This window comes from Artibeus jamaicensis, unplaced genomic scaffold (assembly GCF_021234435.1).
Source record: "Artibeus jamaicensis isolate MK-2021 breed Jamaican fruit bat unplaced genomic scaffold, CSHL_Jam_final contig_497, whole genome shotgun sequence".
Classification (NCBI taxonomy): domain Eukaryota; kingdom Metazoa; phylum Chordata; class Mammalia; order Chiroptera; family Phyllostomidae; genus Artibeus; species Artibeus jamaicensis.
The window spans coordinates 6,665,060-6,692,017 of NW_026521863.1; the positions used below are offsets into that span (position 1 = coordinate 6,665,060).

The following is a 26,958-nucleotide window of genomic DNA, read 5'->3' on the forward strand; positions in this document are numbered from 1 at the left end:
CTGGGTGACCGTGGTCACCCATTTGCACGCAGAGAAACCAGGCAGGTTTAAAAGCAGTCAGTGACACAGACCGCGCAATGCCAGGGCCCCAGCAATGGGAAATAAAGCCTAAAAGCACCAATTGGAAAAACTTTTGGGGGTTGAGGTGCCAGCAGAGGCTCCCAGCCTCATAGGAGAGTTTGTTGGGGAGACCCACAGGGTCCTAGAACGAACACAAGCCCACCCACCTGGGAACCAGCACCAGAAGGGCCCAATTTGCTTGTGGGAAGCAGCAGAGGGGACTGAAATCCGAGAGAGAGCAGAAAAAAACGCCATTGCTCCCTCTCTGACCCGCCACCAGTCACAACCCAGTGACTGGGCTGACCCACCCCCATAAACACCTAAGGCTCTGCCCCTCATACTCACCAGGTGCAAACAGACCAAAACATTATGGCTCAAGTAGAACAGCTCAAAGCCCCAGAGCCAATACTTCTAAGCGACCAAGAGATAGCCAACCTATCAGATGCACAGTTCAAAACACTATTGATCAGGATGCTCACTGAACTGGTTGATTTTAGTCACAAATTAGATGAAAAAAAAAAGGCTACACTAAGTGAAATGAAGCAAAATGCACAGGGAACCAAGTGTGATGGAAACAAATATGGGACTAAAATCAATGGAGTGGACCAGAAGGAAGAAAGAAACAACCAAACGGAAAAGAATGAAGAAGCAAGAATTCAGAAAAATGAGGAGAGGCTTAGGAACCTTCAGGACATCTTTAAACATTCCAATATCCAAATTATAGGGGTATCGGAAGGGGAAGAGAAACAGCGACAAGTGGAAAACTTATTTGAACAAACAATAAAGGAGAACTTTCCAATCTGGCAAAGGAAATAGACTTCCAGGAAGTCCAGGAAGCTCAGAGAGTCCCAAAGAAGTTGGACCCAAGGAGGAACATACCAAGGCACATCATCATTACATTAGCCAAGATTAAAATGAAGAAGAGAATTCTAGGAGCAGCAAGAGCTAAGGGGACAGTCACCTACAAAGGAGTTCCCATCAGACTGTGAGCTGATTTCTCAAAAGAGACCTTACAGGCAAGAAGGAGCTGAAAAGAAGTATTCCAAGTCATGAAATCCAAAGACCTGCAGCCAAGATTGCTGTATCCAGCAAAGCTTTCATTGAGAATGGAAAGGCAGATAAAGGGCTTCTCAGATAAGGTCAAGTTCAAGGAGTTCATCATCACCAAGCCCTTACTATATGAAATATTAAGGAGACTTATCTAAGAAAAAGAAGATAAAAAAGATGAACAGTGAAAGGACAGCAAACTCACAGTTATTAACAACCACACCTAAAACAAAAGCAAACTAAGAAGACAGCTAGATCAGGAACGGAATAATAGAAATTGAGATTGCATGGAGGGTTAGCAACAGGAGAGTGGGAGGAGGAGAAGGGGTGAGAAGGTACAGAGAATAAGTAGCATAGACGGTAGGTAGAAAATAGATAATCGGGGGAGGGCAAGAGTAGTGTGGGAAATGTAGAAGCTAAAGAACTTGTGACACACGGACATGAACTAAAGGGGTGGAATGGGGGGAGGGGTGTGCAGGGTGGAGGGGAATGAAGGGGGGGAATGGGACAACTGTAATGATATAATCAATAATATATATTTTTTTAAAAAGGCAGAGATTCATCTACACCCGGCATCTGGTTTCCAGAGTCTCACTGATTCTCTGTGCTTCCAAAGACAGCTCAGAGTCCAGATCTTAACCTTACAACCTCTAAAATTCTCTTAGTTGGCTAATTTTGAGATTTCCTTCCTCCTCCAACAAAATAAAAATAATCACTCCATATTAAAAAATTCTATTTCTAGACTCTATGAGAATTTTCCATAAAGTGTTCTTATCTTAAATACTTGTTTTCTTGCCCAAAAAAGCCCAAGTTTGTGATACTCAGCATCCAGTTCAAGAAGTATACTGTTACCAAGTAAATACTTTATTACACTCTTTTCCATTTCCTCAATTCTTTTTGAAGATTCAAAAAATTTTCACAATAGGATTAATTAAAACTACACAAGGTCTTTAACGTCACTGATCTGCATATTTAAAAATGGTTAACGTGGTGAATTTTATGTTATGTATATTTTACTTCACTAAAAAAAATTACATGATACACAGATGAACCTAGAAGGCATTATGCTAAGTGAAATAAGTCAGACACAGAGAGACAAATACCACATGATTTCACTTACAGGTGGATTCTAAAGAACAAAATTAATGAACAAACAAAACAGACAGAATCATAGGCAGAGAGCATTTTGACGGCTGCCGGATGAAAGGGGGCTTGGGGGAGTGGGTGAAGAAGGCAAAGGGACTAAGCAGTATGAGTTGGTGGCTGCAACAACCGTCCTGGGGGGGTAAAGCACAGGAAACACAGTCAGTGACATTGTAACAACTCTCTGGTGTCAGACGAGAGTGCGAGAGCGGGGAGGAGTTGCTTCGGAAGGTATCTAAGTGTCTGAACACTGTGCTGTACACCTGAGACTAACATAACATTGTATGCCTCCTGTCGTTGAAAAATTTTAAAATGCACTTAAAATTTTTAAATGTTTTAATATATTTTTAGACAAAAGGTCTTCAGCTTTATTGAGCTTTAACTGACAGATAACACTGTGAAAGCTGAAGGTGTACAATATGTGGATTTGATACACGTATATGTGGTGAAATGACTATTGCCATATCCTCAGCTACCAGTGCCATTTCTTCTGTGTGTGGTGAGAACATTTAAGATCTACTCTGTCAGCCACTCGCAAGTATATAACACAGCATTGTTAACCATAATCACCTGGCCGCACATAAGATGCCCAGAATTTATTGACCTTAATGCTGGAGTTTGTGCCCTTTCACCTGGGCAAATTTTGAAGCAGCTCCAACTAGTCTTCGGCTCGCTGCTCAGCTCCTCCCCACCCCTCTGCTGCTCCGGGCTCGGCCCCTGCACCTTCCCATTGGTGGTGTCCCCGAGATTTCCGGCCGCCCGCGCTTCCCTTTCTGCACCTGTGCAGACCTACCGTTCCCCCCCCCAAATATTTCACGACACACTCCAGAATGAGTTATCTTCCCCCCTAACCCTATCTAAACCCTCTGTCTCTTCCTGCGGCTGACCTGAGGGAAAGGTTGGGAAGAAAGTCCTCTTCTTGAGCTAATTTGAGTCAACACATTTGGTTAATTTAATCATTGTGGGTATATTTATATTTGAAAGAGGACAGTTATTAACCTGAGTTTTGGGGACTGGGGAGCAGAATTTTAGGGTCTGCGCCAGAGATGTTTTTAGGTCAACACTTTCACCAGCAGTAGCCCTCGGTCTCTGCTGCCCACAGGGGTCACGTGACAAGCCTTTAAAAGGAGCCCCGTGTGGAGACCCCACCCTCAAATGCTACTGCAGTAGGTCTGGAGTGGGATCCATGTGTTGGAATTTAAAGCAAATTTTCAAAGGATATGATTGTTCAGTACACATAACTTTTAGCTAGCCGAATCCCTTTTCAGAAAATCAAATAATTTATCAAATACTGAGAAAGTAGACCTGAATTTTTTTTTTTCACGCTACCATCCTATAAAAACACTAAGGTCTGTAAATTTAACCAGCTTGTGCTTCCCCTTCTTCAAAACTCCAGCCCCCACGATCCTGTAATTGATTTACATGGGGCACAATGAATCATAGCGTCCGCAGGACGACTTCTCCCGGCTGCAAATACACAAATGTATCACCGTACAGCAATCAGCAACCTAATTGCATCGAGGGGCTCGCAGCCTTCGATAACGCGCATCTGAGTGCCTTTCACGCAGGCGCAGAAGGTCATCTTGTCAGGACCCGGGAAGAGCGGAGGCGGAGCCTTTCGGGGAAGGACTCTCCTGGGGTCTCCTGGGGCCTCCGGCCCCACTGCTACAGATGAGCACGGGGGGTTTTTCTGGGAAGAGGACTCATTATTTCCTTTTAACAAGACGGAGAGCCTCGACCTCGCTGCAGAGACAAACCCATTCACGGTGAGGGCGTGTCCGAGATGCTCACGCTCACCGCATCCTGCTCTGCACCCGTGTTCATCTGCGCGGCACCTCTGTAGATGGGACCTGGTGTCCCCTGCTGGGGAAGTGGCCCCCTTATGGAGGGACCCAGCCATTAATGTGACTCGGTTTCCCAGTTGGTCTCTGTGGGTGCCACTAGAAAGTGAAAACATGCTGTCCAGCGTCGACCTTCATGTGACGGGCAAACAAGGACCCCCAGCAAAAGGCGCTGGTGGGATTCCTGCTGCAGCGCCTCCCGCTCACCAGGCCTGTTTAGGTCGCCCTGGTTGTGGGAAAGGCCTGGGTGGCATTGGGAAGAGCTGCAGTCTTAGGGCAGGGTCACACCAGCAGGGCTAGTTGCTGTCAACGCGTCACTTGTGTGGCCACAGCCCCTGCCCTTTCTCAGGGGCTGCCCCATCTCATCATGAACCTTGCTCAGCAGGTGGAGGCCTCCTTTGCTCCCCTGTTCCCACCACCGACCATGCTGCCCCTCCCTGGGAGCTTAGGCCTGTCTCCGCCCGCCCCCACCCCCACCCCAGGCTCCCTGCAGATGGCTGGGCAGATACCTTCCTGCAGACCCGCCTGCCCGACCTGTCTCCAGAGTGTCAGAATGGCATTTCCTAACTCAGGAATGTCCTCATCTGGGAACTCCTTCCGCAGGCACTGTGGAAGCAACAGGATCCAAACTAAAACCATCGTCCAGAGCAAACCTGCCTGGCTCCCACCTTCCCATGAATGGGGGGACTGTTACTCCCCTAGGGAGTCACGTGCAAACTTTCATCCCCAGCTACCCCAGTATTAACAGGAACATCACCTTCTACGGGTCTCCCCCTCCACCCCGAACCACGCAGCCGCTGCCAGAGTAACTTCCCTAAGAGCCCAGCCACAGTCCCACCCCCTCCCCACGGCCGCAGCCCCCTCGCAGGGCCCAGCCAGCTCAGAAAAACAGTACCAGCGAGCTGTTACCAAACCCCATTACTGCATCACACGGTGCTTTGCACTTGACAGGACTTAGGTTCTTTAATCTTCCAAACAACCTCATGAGGTTGTACCTTCATTATCTCCATCTTACACAAAAGGGAGAAAGGGAGGATCAGAAACACTAAGTCATCCAAGGCTCCACCACTAACCCCGGACAGGACTTGAAGAACTGGCCTCTGCAGACCCCTGAGCTAGGCGTCGAAGGCCTCCCGCAGTGTGATGTCAGCCTGCGTGTCCTGCCCCACTGGCTACTGCCCAGTGCCCTCTCGTTGCCCAAGACACTGGTAACAAAGAACCACATTTGACCCCCGCTCCTCATGCCCATGCTTCCCACGCTGCCTGAGATGTCCACACCCTGAGACGATGTCCAGGTCCACGCCCGGCCCAGCCGTCCGTTCAAACCGTGCACACTGAGCACACACCCTCTGGGCGCCAGGCTCGCTGCCCCGCTGCCAGGCCCTTGGGACTCAGTGCAGAAAGGAAAAGTGGATGGTGGCTGGTGAGGGGTGGGGGGGGGGGGGGGTAGGCCCCTGCCTTCAGAGACTGAGCTTATGGTCTAACGCTAGAGACAGACACAGTCAAGAAAGCACACACTTGTCTGCGTCCCCAGCCTTTCCTCAAGGTTCATCCCCAAACCCTCCACTCCACGGAGCTTCCCGGAGCACCCCCTTCCCCCTCACATCCCCACGAGTGCTAGCATTTTCCCACGGTGCCCCTCGCTCTTTCTCGCCTTCTTCCTGGTTCACACGCTCCCTGGATTAGGAGTCAAACCCCAGACCTACCTCCCACTACCTGGTGACCCCACAGAGCCTCAGGTTACCCATCCATGAAGCCCCGCATTAGACATGAGGATTCCGTGGGGCAAACCCTCTGAGGGCCCGATGGGGTGAGTCCCGCCGTGTGGAGACAGACTTGCACAACGGCGGACGTGCCCTGTGCTCAGCGAGGGTGCGGGCAGCTGGCGTTACATCTTTGTATAAAGGTCAAAACAAAGGAGCCGCCGGAGGGGCCCAGGAAGCTCATTCTGCGGAGGCTTTGCGGGCAGTCCAGGAATGGCAACCCTGAGCGGGTCCCCTCTCCCAAGATGGCAGCCAACCCAGACAGGACCATCACAAAACACATCCCGAGAGCATCCTCTGGGCTGCAGAGCAGGGCCAGTTTCACTAAGCAAGCAGTGCCATGGATGCTAATAAATGAAGGGAGGAGACAGAGTTGTTGCTTTTTGAAAAACACCCTGGCTCTTCCCATCCTCACCGAGTGCTCATCTCCACACGGCCCCATCCACACAACATCAGGGAACCGAACGAAACTGGGTGAAAGCTCCATTTGGGAAGCACCCAGAGGACAGCAGCAGGAAGCCCGATGGCAGCTATTCCTGCAGCCCCAGTGAACCGAGAACCATGATCTCAGGGACCCGGGTACGATGGGCAAGGGCACCTCCGAGTTCTGTAGGAACTAGTGCGAAGGCCACCACCAAGTGGAAATCACTGTATCAGATGCAGGCCTTGTGGGACTCACAGAGCAGAACGGAGAATGCTGGTGACTCTCCAGCCACCATGCGGTCTGACATGCAACACACAGCTCCCAAGGTGGTTCTCCCCCCCCCGTGGGGGCAACAGGAGGGACCCCCACTTCCTCCACACTTAGTCTATTCAGCACGTCAGAATGGCTCCATGACCCTGCACTCAAACTGTAATGGAGCCACTGTACATAAATCTGTAACTCAGAACTATATGTTTTATAAGCTAGCTTATTTTTAGATTATTTGTAATTCATTATCCAGGAGTTATAATAGTTTTTCTTTCCTATTTTCTTTTGGTTCAGTCAAAAGCCACGCCCTGAGCTTCATCTCTGGCCTGGGGCTCCCAGCCACTTCTGAAGTCTGCACTTGCCTAAGTCACATTCGGACACAATTACCAGGAACAGAGTGCATGTCTGCAGGGACGGGATGGCCCTCCTCCTAGTCACTGCCGTTCCCTTTACCCGCAAGCTCGCTGCTCTCTCGGGAAAGACGCAAGCCAGCCACCGGGAGACTTCAAAGCATCTCCCTCATCTCAGCACATGTCTTGTCACGATGTGCTAACATCTCCACTGGGAAAGGACACTGGTCAAGGTCACAGAGCCAGCAGCTGTGCTCTGAATCAGGAGGGGGTGCATCTGCACACGTGTTTGCACACGTGGCCACTCTGTCCGGCTGCTGTGGCCAAAACCTGCCCTTCCAGGAGCCCGGTCACACAGCCAGAATCTTTGGAGCTGGAGCTGACCTGGAAGTCACCTGCTCCCCTCCTTGTCCACCCCTCCCCCGCAACCAGGACAACACAGTGCCCCGGAGGCTAGACGGCTATTCCCCAACATCTTACCCCAGCCTCTCCAAGTCCAAAGCCTCTGGTTCTGTAACCCTTTTCTTCCTTAGCTTAGTGAGCACCTACCAGGCTCTGCAATGGGGCAAAGAAAATGCATGTTCCAAAACGGGCCGAAACTGTCAAAGGAGAATCGCTCCCCTTCCATCACCAGCAAAGACACACAGTGGTATTTGGTATGCAGCTTGCAAAAGTGTGCCCACATGAAATTAAAATAATTAGTTATAAGGGCCAACTTAATTCAATTATAAATTCCTATCACCCAAATAAGTCTCAGGAAGTAGAGTGATTGTGCCAGCAGCGTGCTGGATTTCATGCCCGAACGCAAGCTTGCCATCTGCTAAGGGACAGGGAAGGATTTTCAAAGAAAAGTGACCACAGGCCATTCAAACGTCTTCCGCAGACACAGACACACTTGGCCAGGGAGGTGAGACATTGCGGCCCCGAGACGGCAGCGGCAAGACTGCTAAGGAAGATTTTAAGGCCTTCAAACTTTCTCTCTCCTTCCCACTTGATCAGCAGGGACAGCGCTCCTTTTGGAACAACCATCTGGACTCGAAAACACAAAAATGGTCCCGAAAAATGGCTCATGCTTAAATGTCAGGGGTACGTGGCGACTTGGAGCAGCGTGGAGGAGCTGCTGTCCCCGCCCCCTTTCCCTTTCTGCGTTCTGTTCGCGATCTCCGCAGGTCGGGGCGCTGGCTCGTGCCGCAGTTTACGTAGCATGAAAGCCGTTTTGCCATTCATAAAGCCACATGGAAACGGCTCTAATTAGATTTCTAGTACAAAACAGGTCTGCCTCCACGCAGGCTTAACGCCTTTTATTCGATCCCGCAGGAAATCAAATTTTAAATCACAATGGAAATCATCCAAGAAACCGCCGCCCATTGAAAGGTGGCCACCACATGAAGAGAACAAAGACACATTCCAGCCTCGGTGGACTTACGAACTCCGTTCACCTCCCACCTTCTATGGCACCAACTCTCGCCCTTAGGAAAGCAGTGGGCAAACACATCACTGAACAGGAGGTTGTCACGTACGGGCTCAGCCCTGCTCTCCTCTGCCCCACGCAGTCCCTGACCACAATGACACTGCACCAGCAAAGGGGTGATCGACGGGGTTATTCATTCTACGCAGTTGTCACGCACCCACTCTGTCCCATCCCGGAGACACCAACATGAGTGAGACGAGGTTCTCGTTTACCTAAAATGTTTTCTGTTTATTTTCAAAGTCAAATGTGCCCAGGACAAGAATCCTCAAACGGTGTCTTACATAAATTTCACCACAAATACAGAGAAACTGCAGGTAAACTTTCCTCACATGGCTTTTCCGAGCCTACGCACGGGCCCCTTCACTGCGCTAGAGGGTTCCTGGCTGAGCATTTCTGTGAGTCCCAGGGAAAGGATGCAAGTGACCTCCCGGGGCCAGAAGGAGAATGTGGGCGCTCGTTTGGTTTATCGTGACCACCGGTTCAGGCTGAATTTCTAAGGAGTTGAAGGAACCCTGGGTACCTTCAACAGTTAAGAGAATTCAACACACGCACACTGGTACCAGTGTAGAAATGTGCCCCCTAGGTCACATCAAATATAAAGGTCACTCATCCTCAGCCGTCGCATCAGAATAGCGGGCCCAAGACGGCTCCTTGGCTCCTTCCCATCGGTGAGACAGGCCCTTGCACAGGATGTGGACTCTGGTACCATGAGCCCTGTTATGAGGCAGGAAACCTGAGCGCACAGCTGACCCAATGAGGGAGATTCCCGTCCAGCGTTCGGAGCCTGGTGCTGATCGCCCCGCTCTGAGTGCTGGGCTGGAGCCCAGCCTTCTCAGTGCCCCAGCTGAGTCATCCACTGGATAAATCGCTGGCCTCCCCCAGCGACCCCTCCCCCTCCGAGCCTTGCTCTGTTTCTAAACAGGGATAATACTGGCACTGACCTCAGACAGCCCTTCTGGAGAGTGAATTCAAATAATACTGCACAGAGCTCGGTAAAGGCTCTCGGTTACCACGACCCATCCCTGCACTCATTCCCCCCGAGTCCCACGTACAATCGGGCAGGTGGGAGCAGGTGAGCCAGATGAAGACAGATTCTACTTACAGACAACTTCTCGAGTGGACCGACAATACTACGTCAGCTCTGCACACGCCCCGCACAGGAGCGTACCACCACCTGGCTGTACAGTTAACCCCGCCAAACCACTGCCAGGCCAGGCTTCCTCCCGGGCCAGCAACCCAGCTCTGCCGGGGCAGAGCCGTCCACCACCTCCGTGGGCTATCATGGCACATGAGCCAGCCCGGAAGCATGTCCCACGGACACAAAAGCTCTGGCAGGGGCCACCAGTGACTGGCAATCATAGAATCACAGACCATATGGGGTGGCAGCATGACGGCCCCACCAGCTCTCCACACCCCAATCCCTGGAATGCGTGACTACGTCAGGTTCCGTGCAAAGGGGAATGAAGGTTGAAGGTGGACTCACAGTTGCTAAACAGTTGGTTTTAAAACAGAAGGTTATCCTGGGCTATTCCAGTGGGTTCATTGTAACCTCAAGGATCCTTAAAGGTGTAAGAGAACACTGGAAGCAAGGACCAGAGAGAAGGCAGCATGAGAAGGACTCAGTCCAACATCTCTGGCTTTGAAAACAGACAAATGAGGCCACAAGCAAGGAATGTGGCAGCTTCTAGGTGCTGGAAAGGGCAAGGGCACAGACTCTGCCTTCGGGTTTCCAGGAGGGATGCAGCCTGTCAGCCTCCCCGCGTCACCCTGGTGAGACCCATTCTGGGCTCCTGAACCACAAGGCACTGCCTTTGTGGTTATCTGTTGCAGCAGCAATAGGAAACTAATACGCAGTATTACCCAATAAGAACTCTTCAGCCAAAATTACCTAAACCTTAGTGAGAGCATTTTTTCTGATGTTCTCCTTTGCTCCTGCTGATTCCTTACTATTCTGATCTTCAGCTTTTGGGCTGAAGCTGCTTACCTCTATCCATCTTTATGGGAGTCGCCACTGCATCAGGTTCCAGATGACACAGGACATTGTTTGTAAAAGGCAGGAGAAGAGAGACGGCAGCTGGGACCCTAGGATGATGCTGAGGAATAAGATACGATCCCAGATCTGCCCTATTCCAACCCTTCCAGTCTATGCGATCAGAGCTCCCGCCCTCCCTCCTTCCCTCCCCAACTAACTGCTGAGCACCTAATACTGTTACCCACACCTAGAGAGAGGGAGTACAGGAATAAACAAACAGTCTTCAATTCTTCAGCAAAAGAGCTCATGAAAGACGGAGCATCCCTCTGGAGCAGTGACTTTCACTCTGGACCATGACCTGTAGCAATGAACGTGTTTTCACATCACAGTCACACACACACAACTGAGACAAAATTCTTACAAAACACTTATCTTTACCAAAGTAGGTGGATCTTCTGTCCTGTTCTTAATCTGACCAGCAACCTATGAAATTGACTTAATAACCGGTAAGGGGGTCACAGCCCTCAGTTGGAAAACATGACTCAGGGGTCCTGACCCCGGTGCCTAGATGCTCGCCACACAGGCCCAAGGAGGCGCCGAGTCCTCAGGAACTTCCTCAAGACAGGAGCTGGCTCCAGACCCTTCCTTTCTCCTGCCCCCGCTGGCTGCTGGCACGGGGTGAGGCGGCTCAGACTGCCATTTAGATTCCAGTCATTGCAATGACAACAGTCACTGCCTCTCCCTACTCCCTCCCAAGCACGACACACAATCTCATCACCTTCAATGTGGAGAGAAGAAATTCGAGGTACTGAGTGTGGAAAACCACGACTCACTCTTCCCATCAACCAGGGACACGGCTGTAAATGTCACCAAGTGAAGTCCCAGCCAGGAGCTCCGAGTGACGAACAACAGCAACCAAAGCGGAAGTTCTGCCTGCTCACACGGAACCAAGGGAGGGAGCCGAGACCTGATGTAGGAGAACACCAGAACCTTTGGACAGAACATGCAGTGACCGGGAACGTGCTGTAATGAACTCCGGGGGTCTTCCCCCACACGCTGAGAAGGTCATTGGGAATATGCAAGAGCCCTGGTCTCTGTCCCTGCAAGCCTGTGCTGAAGGTGACAACTGAGCAGGACTGGGCCTGTCCCTGTGCTCACCCACAGGTGCCCCGACAGGTACACAGCCACCAGTGTCGGGGGCTCCCTGGGAAGAACGGCTGAGAAGGTCACGGCACCCTTTGATGTGAGCACCAGCTGTGCACAGGGATTTTTTTTTAAAACGGGAAATTTCACTCTCAATGACTTGTCATTCCACCTAATAACACGTCTTAAAGCTTATCTTTTCACAGGCTAATTTTAGACTGATACCAGCTCACAGATCACTAGTTTGGAAAAATAACACCCTGCTGGGCAAATCCAGTCCACTCTCCCTGGCTGGTCCTGCAGCAGCCACAGGGCAGTACGGTGGCCACAGCCAGCGGAGGCTGGTGGGCCCCGCGCGTGGGTGGGCACGCGGCCCTTTCCCTTCGGGCTCCGTGCAGATGCTGTCCAGAGGAGGCGGGGAGCAGACACCACAGCAGCGACTTCAGGGCCTGGTCATATTGCAGCCCTGCCCTTGCAAAAGCTTCTTAGTGTTCCCACGGGTTTTGTGGCAGAAAATGATGAAGTTGGGGGGGGGGTGCTGAAAACAGTGCATGTGGACGGCAGAACCACCCCCAGGCAGGAACCCAGTGTTGCTCTAACACAACGCCCCCAGGAGGGCTTCAGAGTCACCCCTTATGCTACAGCATAGCAGAGAGGAAGACTGGAGGCCCACTGTGCATCGCCCTGAGGGGCCACAACGTCCTACACAGGATCTCGGTTAAACAACAGTGCCACGTCCTAACAGAAGGTGCGTTGACTTCATGTCAGGTTGCTGATTCTCAACTCCTGCAGGAGTGAGAGCCCTGCTGTGTAAGTCCAGCCCAGTTCAACAGGCCAGCTCCCCATGCCTGTGGACCCCTCTTCTCTCCTCACTTCCCTCTGCCAGCCTGCACCCCAGGATGCGTTACTTTGGCTTCTCTCTTGCCATTGCCTTTGGCTTCTGAGCCTTCTGGTCCTGCAGGTTCTCTGCTAAATCTTCCCGCCCTGAATGAAGCCAACCGCCGCCACCTACACACCAACCCCATGCTCCTAGGCCCCCAGGGGGGAAAACCACAGAGCCAGGGGCAGGTTCTCCATAACATGAATGGTCTCCAACCCCAGGGACCCAGGGACCCTGTCACACCTTTGGAGACAGGTCCCCTTCCTGTTCCGCCTTGGGAGTGATGCTGCCCAACTCTGAACCTCCACATCTCTTCGCACTTGACCTCTGGTCACACCAAGAAAATCCAGGCCATGAGGTGGGAATGCCCACAGTGGCCCTTCCTGTCTTGTCTGAGGGCAGGGACGGCCCTCCCCTATACAAGGCTAACATGCCACACGTCCCAAGCTGTGTGCTCTCCTTTTTGCCTGGAGCCCTGGCTCTCCAGACGGGGCCCTTTCTCACCCACTTTTCTACCTTTTCCTCTGGATTTCTCTCCTCCTGCCTTTCCTCCAGATACCACCTTAAATTTCTCCCTCCTGTATGTGAACAGGTGGTCTACAGCAGAGCAAACACAGCATCTGGCTGGACAAGACCAGGTGGCCCAGGGCCTCGGGATGCAGGTAAGAAGCATTTCCTCTTCGGAGCAATGAGAAGTGGGAAGTGACAGGATCAGGTCTGAATTTTCAAAGATGCCCCTATGAAGATGCTTAATTAATGAAGTAGTGACGGATACTTCTCTGGCATAATAAAATACATCCATCTCGACCGAAAACTCACCATGCAGAACGGTAGCATTTCACCATTTGGGAGCGAGACAAAAACGTCCACTATCGTGGTTCCTTGAAGAGCTGGCCAACACGCTTGAGTGGGAGAGAGAAATTATAGATTTAAAAATCATAAATAAAAAAGTAAAATGATCACTACTTGCATGTGATACTCTTGTATAGCTTAAGCACCCCCCCACCCCACCCCAAAAAAGAATCCAATAAGAAATTCGCACAATGCAACACCAAACAATCCAATTTAAAAAATGGGCAGAGGACCTGGACAGACACCTCTCCCAAGAAGACAGACAAATGGCCGGCAGATATATAATAAGACGCTCAACTTCACCAGCCATTAAGGAAATGCACACCAATACTACAGTGAGACACCACCTCACACCTGCTGGAACGGCTGTTATCAGCACGACAGGTAATAACAAGTGTTGGCGAGGTTGTGGAGAGAAAGGAACCCTCATTCACTGCAGTGGGAGTGTGAACTGGCACAGCCACTATGAAAAACAGTCTGGCAATGCCTCCAAAAGTGAAGAATAGAGTTACCACAGGACCCCACAATCCCTCATCTAGGTATCTACCCAAAACCCTCAAAAACGCTTTTTTGCAAAGACACACGCACCCCTATGTTCATTGCGGCATTATTCATGGTGGCCAAGACGTGGAGACAACCAAAGTGTCCTTCGGTAGAGGGCTGATGAAGCAGATGTGACACATACATGTTGCACAGTGGAACACTGTTCACCCATAGGACGAAACACTGCCACATGCAACAACATGGATGGACCTCGAGAGGTCCCCCTTTTCTGGGGGTAGGGGGCCACATACGTGGCGAGGGAAGATGAGAGAAGAAGAACCTAGTAAGAACTTATTCAGACCATAAGAGAATTTAGTAAGACGGTAGGGGCAAACTCCCATGTAGAGATAAGTAACTTGCGTGTATGGAAAAAACCACCAGCTGGAAGAGCTATTAGCAGGAAAGGCCTCCGTGGACAATTCTCCACGTGTAACAGCGTGAGATTCTTCAGAAGTAATGCAACAAGAACTGGACACGCGCCATATGGGGAGAACTCGGATGGACCTGGGGGCGCAGACGGCTGGAAAAGCCTACAGACAGGAGGATTCAACAACATAACAATGTCAATTCTTCCTAAATTAATCTATAAATGTAATGCAATTCCCGTAGAAATAATGTGGTTTTTTTTTTTTAAGATTCACAACAATCTCACTTTAGACTTTATTTGATAGCATGGTCGCAGTGTGGCTATGCATTAAAGAGCGGGAGTGGGTGGGGTTGGGGAGGGGTGTGGTGGACTCTGCAGTGGCCCCAGGTGGGACCGAAAGACATCTGGACCTCTGGCAGGGCAGGGGGTGGACAGCTGAGCAGGGGAGGCATCTAAGAGATGTTTATTTGGTGAAACTCACAGGTCGTGGTAACTGGCCGGGCCGAGGGGTGGCAGATGATGACTCCTGCTTCCGGTTTGTGTGTTTTCCTATAAATCAAACCTGCAGTGGACGTGGCTCCTCTTTACTGAGATCCCTGTGGGTAGTGAGGGATCTGGGCCGTGGCCTCGCCACAGATTTAGCACCCCTCCAGAAAGGCTGTCACTAGGTGGCGCTCACCACAGATCGAAGCGCCCACTTTGCTCTGTGACCCTGCTGATGAGGCCTTGAGCGTAGATCTTTGGTGGCCAGAACGTTTCAGTGTCAGAAAGCTGACCCTGCACTTCCCTCCCCGTGCTTTCTCCCCTTGTGATTCAGCACCATGGGGGGAAATAACAGGGCAATCCCTCTGTGTGAGAGCGACCTAATCGCGCTCCACGTTTCCCTTAGCTGGGCCGGGCCTCTCTGCCAGATCTGTACCTACTTAGTAAACAAACACTTGGTGGCCTACCCAAGCCCTCACCTCCACAGGGCAGTCTCCCTGCGAGGTTCACTTTCTCCCCTCCTCTGAACTCTTTCCAGCACATTTTCAAACAGCACAGACTGAGTTTAAATATGCCACACAGCCTCCCCAACATCTGTAGAAATTATTTCAGGGACTGTGCTGTGTGATGTGAAAACGAAGTCTATTTGTTTTGGGTACAAGGCATGTGTCTGTGAAAACCCAGGTGGCACAAACCAAGGTTTTGCAGGAAACAAGCTGAGACGCTGCTCACCTCAAACCTCCGCTGGGTCGGGGTCTGCGTGAAGCAGGGACACAGTACCTGACCCTGGGGCCCAGACCCTTTCCCTGCACACAGATTGCCCGGGGGCCTCATTCTGTACAGATTCTGAGTCTGCCGGTGTAGGGTGGAGCCCGAGACTCTGAATTTCCAAGGAGTTCCAGGCAATGCCTTCCTACCGATCCACAGATGGCACTGTGAGTGGCCAGGGTCCAGATGGGCTCAGCCATGTAGAAGCCATGTTTCTCGGGAGTGACCCTGTAGCTTGGGACTCCTTCTGATTCACAAAATGGGGCTTTGCCACTGTCTCCTGCCAAAGAACCTCTAATGTAACAAGTGAATGCTTTAAAGTCTCTTCAGGCTTCAACTATCTGGAGGTCAGAATACCCCACCCCAATCTAACCTAGATGTTATATATGATGGGAAAAAAGTCAGACCTAGAAAAGCCCACAATTCTTAGTAAAGTCTCACCAGTGCGGATTAAATAAAAGGGATGCTTTCTTTAACTATGAAATTTTAGAAGTACCATCAGGCCTATTGCATTCAATTTCAGAGGCCAAGCAAGTTTTAGAAGTTAGAAACCAGTCTGTTCGTAAGTATTTTATATACTTCCCCGCAGACCATGTTGGTCTTATTACATCATTCACACCAAAGCTGTCCAACCTTTTGGCACCTCCGGGCCACACTGGGAGGAGAAGAGCTGTCGTCTGGGGCCACACGTTAAATGCACAAACACTAACGAAGAGTGATGATTTAAAAAAAAAGGTCCGTGAGTAATTTTCGTGATATCCACCACCACAGATGAGCAAAAGAGTCCTCACGTGATAACCCTGATTATGCAGTGGCCCTTCTGATAATCTTCTAAAATCACTGAGCAGGTCTCAAATTTGTGATCACTGATATAGAAAATGTACATATCTAAATAAGAAAATTTAGTATGAAACTTAGTAATGAGACTAAGTACTATTTTAATTAAATTTGTATTGGGCTCTATTCATGGCCATCCTGGACTGCAGGTTAAACACCCCTGACTTACACTGTCTGTGAAAAAAAAACAAAACAAAACAAAACGAAAGAAAAGCCTGAGTCTTCCAAGGAAAAGGAAAGCATTTCAAATGTTCTCCTGCATTCAAAATTCAAAGGCTTTAACACTTAAATGTCAGTGTCAGTCTTTCGTTAGAAACCATTCCTATCCTGGCTGGTGTGGCTCAGTGGATTGAGTGTCCACCTGTGGACCATAAGGGTGCTGGTTCCATTCCCAGTAAGGGCACATGCCTGGGTTGCAGGCCAAGGTGTCCAGCTGGGGGCATGTGAGAGGCAACCGATTTGATGTATCTCTCACACATCAGTGTTTCTCTCCCTTTCTTTCTCCCTCCCTTCTCCTCTCTCTAAAAAGAAAGAAATAAAATCTTTTTAAAAAGGAAAAGAAAGAAAGAAACTATTCCTATTAGTGAGCTTCACTTAATCTGTTTTTGGGTTAGAACAAAGTAAGGCCTAAAGTCACCTGAAAAGTCAGTAGAATTCAAGGTCAATGCCATTTTCAGGACCTTATTAAGTTAAGGAATGTCCACAGCAATAAATTCTACACCCAGGAGTCCCAGCTGCCTCAAGGGCAGGTGTGAGTCCTGACACACACACACCCTCCCAAGGCTAGTCGTTTGGCCCTGGAAAATATTTTCCTTATCAACCCAAAGGTAGAATGTATAAGAAAGAGTAAATGAACTGCTTTTTTTAAAAGAGAGGGGGCAAAGCACCCACATGTGAGCTGTTTTTCCTGTAACTCACTGCACAAATCTGTGCCTCTACAGTATGAGGCCACTGGGGTGGTCAACCTGTGGGAAAAGCCACTCCGCTCTGCAATAAAACGCGCCAAATGTAGAGTGAAAAAGAACATTTAAAAAATGCAAAATAAAGATACAGAAAAGCACAGAATAGGCCCCCGCTAACGCCTCACACGTGCTCTTTTCTTCCTCCTGGTACCACAGCACCATGCATCCAGCGTGCCCTGCCCAGCCTGGCAACGAGAGGGGGAAAACCTTACAACGCCAGACGTGTTTAAAAGTCATTAACCTAAAAACCACGTATGGCCCCATGTTAAAGACCATGAGAAGTTTTGAGTTAACTCGGTTTTGTTAAGGCGAGTAACCGTCTTTCCCACCCCTCCACCTGAGCTAACTGCCCAGGACTCCTGCGCCACAGGCCCAGTTCAGCTCCCCCGGCGCAAACCAGGGCCCTTCGATTCACTTTCATTTGGGATGAGCGGGGTGAAGTGGACCCAGAAATGGACACGGAGTTTCAAATAAAAAGTCCAGAACAGTCCCCGCACAGCTAGGGTGACATGTGGCAGAGAAGAAGCAATGTTTGCACTGCTTCTCGGGCCGTAACACCACGGCCCGTATCCGTCCGCCTTCAACCTCCACTCCTCCGCCACTGTTCTCTCTTCACTTAAGAAGCTGGAAAAGCAGGAGCCTGGACGACGCACTGCCTACCAGCTGCCACGTGACGTGGGGGTGGGGGGCGCGGCGCGAAGAGCCAGCAGATGGGCTCCCGGAGCCTGTCACCACCCCCCACCCCCGACCTTCGCGCTCCCGAGTGTCACTTGTCTGCAGCTCCGTCCCCACTCCCAGCCCACGCCGCTCCACTGTGGGCTGGGTCCTGCTTGTCCCCTGTGGTGTCCCTGCAGCCTGGCACAGGGTTTGGCGTTTTGGACCAAGACAAAGCTGCCTCGGATGGTGAAGCCGCCCCTCAACAAGCCAGGGTGTAACTACGGATACGCTCCATCCGGACGCGGTCCTCGTTTACCAAGTGCAGCTAATCAGACATTGTTCACAGCCGGTCCTAACCGTGGTGGCAGTGAAGGGAGGACTGATGACAGCGAGAGATGTTGGATGAATCAGTTCATCTGAGTCGTCTCCATATGCGATCCAGCGGGGCTCCCTCTCGGTCCAGCCAGGGGTCCCAGCCTGGAAACATGGAACTCCGGCTGAAGTTTCCGTAAACGAGCGGTCCTGGCCGCCTGATAAGTAAGGGACTCACTGCCCATCCGTAGCGAAGGCCCTCAATGCTGAGAAACACATTGTCTTCCTTGCCTTTCCCACGCACATCAGCCTGTACCCGTGCAGTCTCGCCCCGAGGCTGCAGGACGCTGCGGGCTTCAGGGGACCGCGCCAGGAGGAAGGAGAGGGGCCAGCGTGAGGGCAGCCCTCCCTGCACCCGGCACCCTGCTCTGCATGGGGCTCGGGCTTCGGTTCTTCTTTCGCTGGTTTCATAGTCAACATGCTGACAGGCAAGAACTGCTTTGCCAGCACCAGTCGAGGAATTGTGCTGGGGCCTCGAGGAAGCTCATTTAAAAACTCCTCCCCCCAGCCCTCCCCCTTTCCTATCATATTATCTCTCATCCAAGTGAAATTATTGAGTTGAGAGGACCTCCAACAATGGAAGAAGTGATCCTTAAAACTCCACCTGGGTCCTTCTGATCAATTGTTTCCACGACCGAGAAAAGGCAGGCAGCGCTGGCTGTACCCGACACACTGCCGTGACCTACTTTGCGGCTTTATATAGTCCCCTGCGCGGAGCGCTGACCTGACTCCTCGCGGCGCCTTGGCGCCATCCAAGAAAAATACAGTTTTGAAACATTGCAAACGTGTGCCTAAATTTATGCAAAGGAAAAAAAAATCTCCCAAGGAAAGAAAAGGGATGTTCTGAATGGCAAAGAGGGGAGAGGAATTGGAAAGAGGGGAAAGAAATAGCAAAATGCACTTCTACTTCACCACCTGCCGGGCGTCTGCTTTGTCAGATCTCAGACCGGAGCTCTGGCCTCCCTCCCTCCCAGCTGGCAGGCTGAGGTCCCCGGGGGGCCTGGGCTGCTCGTGGCCGGAGGTCATCACAATCACCCGGTAAGTGAGCAGGTCGTCTTTGGTTAGAGAACAGTGCCTCCCTTGGAGTTCTTTTTGCCATTAACTTTTATTCCATCTTTCTACAGCCTTCAGGATTTTAAAAAAAATGGACATCATGTTTCTGCCAAATTCTCTTCTGACAAGCTTTCCTCTCATGAAGCACATGCCACCTGTTCTACAAAGGCCCTAAAATCACCCAACTGCCTTTCTTTATTCAATGAGCAGGTGGGACGAGGGTCCTATCCATTCTTCACATGACAGCACGCTGCCCGACAGTTCATCTGGGAGTGGTGATTTTTTAATACCTTCCCATCCCTTGCAAAGCTCTTCCACAAACTGGCAAAAAAAAACAGTGTCGATACACTGTTTTGACCATATTTCTCATGTGTACTAATGTTACTTAATAGCTACTGCCGGCCCAGAACAGAACAAAACTTCTTCTTTTAAAGGTAGTCATTGATTTATTACAGATGATATGTTGACTGAAAAGCTGGGCAAGTCCAGAGTATTCTCAGGGTAGCTCCCCAGCAGCCAGTGGGGCCCACCCGGCACCCCACGTTCTCTGGCAATACCTCCCGGCACACCCTCTCTGAGGCCTGGCCCCCGTGAGTCCTTGAACCCCGCAGCAGTGACCTAAGTGCTGTAACTAGCAAGCCAAACAAAGCTCTAAGAGAGATGGGAAACCAATCTTAATGCTATTAAAATATCCGGAAAACTTGCGGTGCAGACAGGAGAAATGGAGAGCGCTCAGCAGCCCATCGGGCAGTTCTGTGGCCGTGAGACAGCTGTGGACCTGAACTGGAGGCTGCAGGACGGGGGCTTCCCGAACAGGACACGAAAAAGTAAATCGGCCGTGAAAGAATTTCCTAAGGCCGTCACTGAACTCAGGAAAAACAGCACCAGCCGCATGGCGCAGACACTGTGTCCCCTCTGACCTCACACAGACTGGGAACAGCGTCCCCCGTGTCCACTGGTAGCTGCCGTAGATGGCCCCACACACAGGCAGCCCATGGCTCTCTCTCTCAGTCCCAACTGCATCTCTCCATCACCTGCTGTCCTCCTGGGACTTTAGACGACAGTACCAGCACCTCCGTGAGATTCCGTGCCTCCTGGCAGAGCATGAGCCAATGCAGATATTTGTTTTGGTTTTATTTCAAAGGGGACAGGGGAGAATTGGCGCCATGAAGAACTGGCTCTAACCACCAAGGATGCCTACCTGACAGCTTCTCAGCTCATCAGGGCTGAAGGCCAGCTTAGAGACGACCAGGGAGACAGGAGAGCCCAGAGACAGCAGGGGAGCTGGCCGTGGGTGCCCAGCTGGACAGGGGCAGAGCTGAGACGAGGATCCAGCAGTCTCTCCGTGAACCTGTTACGGTTTCATACAACAGGTGTCTGAAGTCGCTTTAGATTTTATTCTTAGAGAAACAAGCCAAACACTCAACGCTCCGTGCCCAGGGCCTGCCTTCCCGATTTACCAAGTAAGCTCCAGACCGTCTCCCTTACTTCCAAGAGACGGGCAAGAAGCACAGCTCGAAATTCTGCCACATTAACAAGCACGGGTCTCCAGTTCTTGGAAGTCAGGGGGCTGATGGAGGCAGCTGGAGTGTCTAACCCTGCCAATGCCTCTTCCTCATGCACTTGAACCAAAGCAGGCAAAGGAGGGCACAGCTCGGCTTCCCCCAAAGGCAGGTAATAATGGCTCCCAGCTGCTATTCTGGGTAGACCCTGCAGAGAATTCAGTCACCGTAGAAGTTTCTAGAGTGTGAGGGAAATGCAGACTCAGCCCCAGGCTCACTTATAGTTCCATGGCAACTCCCACCTGGACCGGGCTGGGGGCAGGAGCGTGACTGGGTGAAACTGTTTCTGCAATGGTCAGTCACCTGGCATGGCTGGCCGCCTTCCTTTTTTCTTCTTTTTCTTACCTCTCCCTTCCTTGGTATTATCAGCTTTTAGTATTTAGGGATTAACGGTGTCTAATGCATCATCACCAATGTTCAATGCTTCAGGAAATACTGTTTATTTAAGAAGCCCCTGAAAACTCACAGGGTGATTTCCTCATGTACAGCGGGGACCACGGCGCCAACTATGAAACGGTGTTATCGCCATCCGGGCCTAGAGCCGGGGCGCGCGTACTGTGGCAGAGGACAGAGAGAACGTCACTGGGATTTAAAGGGGGCCTTGGACCGCTGTCCGCACCATCCTAGACGGACTGCAGACTGGGGGTCTGCCTTCCTCCGAGCCTCCCCGCCGACTCCAGGCAGAAGTGCCCCGTTCCGAGGCCGGGCCTCCCCTCCTGCCTTCCCCGAGACCCTGCTCCTTCCTTCAGAGTCAGCTGGATCCCCACAATTTTACTCAAGTCTCTACTAATTTTTTTTTAAATGTAAAGCCTCTGAGCCTCATTCCCCCCTCCAGCTGCTGCTGTCACTGTCCTTCCCTTTGTGGCCCAACTTGAAAGAGCTGGTGCTTCCTGCCTCCCACAGACTCCAGCCCACTGCAATCTGGTGTCCCCTCCACCGTTCCAGTAAAACAGCCCTCCTTAAGGCCACCAACGACCGCCACGCACCAAAGCCACCTGTCCGCTTCAGCCACAGCATTCGTTTCTGCAGGTCACCCTCCTTGACGCATGCTCTTCCCTGTCCCTGCCCCCAGCAGCCCCTCCCTAACCCTCCTCCTTCACTGCCACTGCTCACTGTCGGGGACACCTCCTTGGCCCGACCTCCCCATGTCTAGGAGACCTGTCCCTCAGGTCACACTGTTCCTTCCATGCCTGCAATGCACAGATAACCACAGGTTGGAGAGAAGCACCCCAGACTAGACAAACCCCGGTGATGTGAGTGCTCTGTCCCCCCACCCCGCCATCCATTCAGCCCTGCAAACCAGGAACCTGGGAGTCACCCACGACCCCCATCCCCAAATCCAATTTAGCCCAGGCAACTGGACCTACTCCAAGACGTCTCACCTGTATCCACTTCTCTGCACCTCCTCTGCCATACCCGGCTCATACCCCACCTGGCTTTTCTTCAGCAGCCCCCCAGTCCTCTGCCCACCGCACTCTGGCCCCTCTAGTCAGCTCCCCACACTTAAAGCACAGCTATCATTTGAAAGCACATTTTTGAGACTGTTCGGCAACCTCCTCCGCACCTGACAGCTTCCCACCGCTCATCCGAAAGGCCTGCTGCCCAACCCTCTTCAATCCCCCCAAAGTGCCCCTAGACGAGCTCTCCTAACCCCCAGCTTCACCCAGTTCACTCCGCCTCTTCCTTCAGACCTCAGCTCCCGGGGAGGCCTGTCCTGGCCTGTCCCTCCCCAGGCAGGCTGGACAGCTGCACTGCCCTCTCCGAACACCCTACACTTCGCCCTCACTCGAGTTCATCACAGCTCTAATTTCACATTTTCCCACGTGAGTTCTTGGCTAACAGGCTGGCCCACTGCCATGGCCGCATGAGAATGTGCTGGCTCCTACACCTCTGGTGGGTGACAGGGAGCACAGAGGAACTGGGATGGCCCGGCTGCTGCCCCCGGAACCCACCTCAGTGTGCGTGTGTGTGGAGGCCAGGGCTCTGGGGCTGTCCCGGTCGATGGCCAAATGCAGTGACAATACTAAGACCAGCCCCATCCTGGGAACCCTTTGTCCTCCGACTTTGAGTCGAGGACTCCCATCCAGCAGCTGTGCCAAACCCCCTTAGACCACAGAGAACGCTTCTGTATAAACTCCTCCCCCCGCCCCCACATGGGTCGCACTTACATGGGCTGAAGGCTGTCCCCGAGTTTCTGACTTCTTCCCCATTCGTTCCCCTCGTAACTCCCTCGCCCACTTGATCCCCTTGCATGGGCTTCTCCCAGGACCCAGACTCACACAGCCCTGAAGGGGCCCCAAGGGCAAGGACCAGTCTGCTTCGGTGGCCAGTTACTCTCCAGCACCCAGTGCAGCAATACCGAGTGCGTCTCTGTGGAACAGAGTGGCTCAACTAATACGTCGTTTTTGAAGGCAACTGGCATACGAACATCCAAAATCTCTTACTGATCGTAGGGCCCTTACTCAGTGCCCCATGTATCCGCATACACATAAAGCACTGGGTAGCCTCTCAAGGTATCGCTGAGTTAGGGCAGGTTCCCCAGTAAGTGGCAGAGAGTCACACTGCATTTGTCACACAGCCGTGAGTGATGCGTTGACTTGTAGGGCAACCTCTGTGGTGCCGCCCCACGCGGCCAGCACAGCCCTCGTCCCCACGGCGAGCGGCGCGTCCACGAGAAAGCCCCACGGACGGCGCTCTGGTCCAGGCACAAAACTCCCAGAGAAAGAAGAGGATCATCTGTGCGCAGAGAGGAGACGTGAGGTCCCGGGGAGACATGCTTCAGACATTAAAAGACATTTCAGAAAATGCAGTGTCAAAAGCTGCTCAGCACCCACACATTCTTCCCACTAAGTATCTGAATGTGAGAAAATTTTGGCTGCCTTCTGACTTTTAAAAAATGCTTTAAGAGAGAGATACCCAAAAAAGAAGAAAGAAAGCCCATCATTCTGAAAGGACACAACATGCCATCTGAGGTCATTCTGAAACTATGAACTAGGACCTTCCCCTTCCTGAGGCAAACTGCCGTGGCAGTGACGTCACACCTCGGAGTGCTGGCCAGACAGGAGCAGGGAAACCGCACCCACCCGTCAGGTCCCAAAGGACAGGGCGGGAACAGGACTGGGCCATCACTTCTCCCTCTGCATACAAAGCCCGCATGGCATCCCACAAGCACAGCCTCTGTCCTCGAGACGTTTGGTGTCATAAAGATGACATCTTACTCTGGGAGGCAGAGGACTAGGAGAACTACTGGGCCACCCCTCACCTCCCGCAGGGCCCCGCATGACGGTGCTCTACACATCCTGACGGAGTCTCTCCTACAGCAGGTGACCCTCTGGGCATTTCAAACACTTCTGCAGAAAGGGGTTATGCCCTCCTGGGTCGCGCTCCCCCGCACTGCCCGGACTTTACCTACAGAACCTCACTCCCATCTGCCACTCAGGAGCATGGGCTAACCACCTTCACTTCACCAGGACCCCAGACACTGACACCCCCCCCCCCACCAGGCTCTCTAAAACACACATTTGAAAGCTACTGTATGTGTGACCTCTGGGGAGAAAATACTGGTTTCCATAACCTTGTCTCTACCTTATAGACCTTATTTTCCAACCTTTTACGACTGCGGGTGCTCTTCTTCCAATGTACACCCAGGACTTTGTGGCCAAAATTCGACCTGTTGCTCTTTGCTCTGATTTTAACCGGTGTGTGTATCTCGTGGGACGCTTTCCCCTCCCAGGGGAACTGCGGGGCCCTTCCTTCTCCAGCTGGGCAGAGTCCTGTTGATAAGGCAACGATCGCTCCATGCTCAGATGACCCCCACTGCAGTGCATACTTTGTTATGCTGTCCTTGATGAAATATTCCACACACTTTGGATCCAGGGCTGAGCTTCCCAGCCAGGCCCAGTCCCACACTAACCCACGAGAAGCACCAACACGTCCAATAACTGGGTGGTCTGGCCAAGGAGTTGCACCTCAGAAGCACCTGGGAAGTTCTTTTCAGCTTCTTGCTTGACATGATTATAGACACACAATCAATAGCAAAAATCGTACAGAGAGTACTCAACCTTTTCACTTCTCTCTTCCTTCTTTTCATTATATTTCTTAACCTTGACCTTTCACAGACCTTATTTTCTATGTAAGCAAGTGCCCATCAGCCAGCCTGCCCCAACAGCGGCAGCTTGCATGGCTAACAGAAGTTGGCTGACACAGGGCAATGAGCTAGACTATAAACAGTGCTGATTGCATCATTTTGCACTTACGCTCATTTATTTCATGTCTTTGGTATAATTTTATGGCCTTTTTATCACTTGTATAGTTTAATCGAGACACAGAACTGTCCCAGCAACACAAAGGAACTCCTCCAGCTGCTCTTAATAGTCACAGCGTCCCTCCCGTCCTGACCCAATAGACACTTGTCCCTTCTGCAAAATGTGGTCATTTTGACAATGTTAGATAAGTGGTGCCATGCAGGACATAACCTCAGGAGACTGGCTTTTCCTACTCATCGACAGAGCTTGACAGATAGAATCCCCTGTTTTACCCCCATGCCCACTGGCCCTGTCTAAGCCCCAGGACTCTGATTCGGCAGGTCTAAGGTGGGACCCCGAAGATGTAAAAAGCTTCCCAGGAATCCTATCAACCCTTGTGTTGTGTTGGGCCACTGGCCTGGACCACTTCCTCCCGGCGAGTGGGTGTCTGCGCTGTTAAAGACAGAATTCAGTCTCCGGCTCCAGGCAGGTAGCCCTGCACCTGCCACTTCCTTCACCTGTCATACCCTGTGGGCTCCGAGGGAACTGGGGGACCTGGGGCCACCCGCCCCGAGGTGACTGCTTCCTCACCAAGTTCAACTAGCTTTTACTTCCTAGCCTGTTCTTCCTAAGGAGCCTAATAATTGTATGAGTTTTTTTCAAAATTACGTCTGGCTCAATAGTTTGCAGGCTCTCAGACCTTAGCTCAGATTTCTTCATGCAGAAGCCATTTGTTCAAACAAAACGCACGGCCACGAACCCAGCCAGTTTGCTGGTGGAGCATCCCCTAGGCTCAAATAGTCCCCAGTGACATCTCAGATTTCATCTGCACTTGGGTCCCCCTTTGCTGGAAGTGATCACAAAGGGAGGGCTACAGTTTGGCTGACCTTGGAGACATCGAGGATCCCAAAACAGAAAAGAAGCACAGATGCCACCAGGAGCAGGCAGGGTCCTGGGTCTCAGAAGCTGCCAGGGCAGCTTGGTAAGTAGGGACACGCGAGCCCGGCGTTCAGCAGGCACTGCCACACCTCCTGGGACAGCCGTCTGGATGGGGAAGACCGACCTTCTCCCCTCCGGGACTGCCAGCGTGGACACAGGAAACCAGAGAGATCCTTTCATGGGATCACGGTGACAGTGACGGAAAGGAAAGATGAAAACGCTGAGGGCAATCCATGCATTTGTTTATGACTTGGGCAGCCTGCCCGGTGGAGAGCGGCACCTCCGTGCAGGCAGAGGTGGGCTCTGTTCCCCAGGCTACCGGGTGCTGGGCTGACAGCCAGTGCTCCACAGTGATCGATCAAGGGACACGTCTGCCCCGCCCCCCAGGAGGGGTCAGGCCCCACAGCCAACACCTGGAGGGAAAAGCAGGGTCGCCTCAGGTCACCTCAGCCAATCAGCTGGGGGTCAGGGGTGGGTGCTCAGCCCAGCTGAAGCAATGCAGGAGGGAGACGCGAACAGCGCACAGCAGGGCTGCAGGTGCAGGCGCACAGTGTGTGCACTGAACAAAGGCATCACGGTTAAGGGGCACTGGCTGCATTACAGACTTCACGGAATTGTATCTTTATTTTGATTAGTTTTCCAGCAGAGAGGAATGCCTTGTTTTAATAATATTTATATAATAATAATTTTCACACAGCTGGAAGTAAACCAGCTTGAAGAGAGAGTGACTTCCTCAGACTGACGCGAAGGTGCTGTGTCAGTTGGTGATGCGGCGATCGGGACTCTGCCAGGGGAGCCCCGGCTTAGACAGACAGCAAACTCCAAATCCCTACCGCAGCACCAAACTCCACCAACTCCCAGAGCAGAATGTTTCTAAAGTCATACACCTGCGGACCCATCACAGGGTCAGGGTCAGGGTCAGGGTCAGGGATGGCCAAGCAGATGCACAGTCCCTTGG

General features: G+C 51.7%; 1 protein-coding gene across 3 annotated transcripts in view; it reads right to left on the reverse strand.

Annotated features, from left to right (window-relative positions):
• ZDHHC14 (zinc finger DHHC-type palmitoyltransferase 14) overlaps window positions 1–26,958 on the reverse strand; it is a 220,874-nt gene that overhangs the window by 174,734 nt on the left and 19,182 nt on the right. The window contains exon 1 of one of the 3 annotated variants that reach the window (XM_053668713.1): window positions 13,181–13,271. The exons of the other annotated variants lie outside the window; for them this stretch is intronic. Coding sequence (XP_053524688.1) covers window positions 13,181–13,206 — 26 coding nt within the window. The 5' untranslated portion in view covers window positions 13,207–13,271. Of the gene's footprint in view, window positions 1–13,180; window positions 13,272–26,958 lie in introns of those variants that run through there. 3 annotated transcript variants of the gene reach the window in all.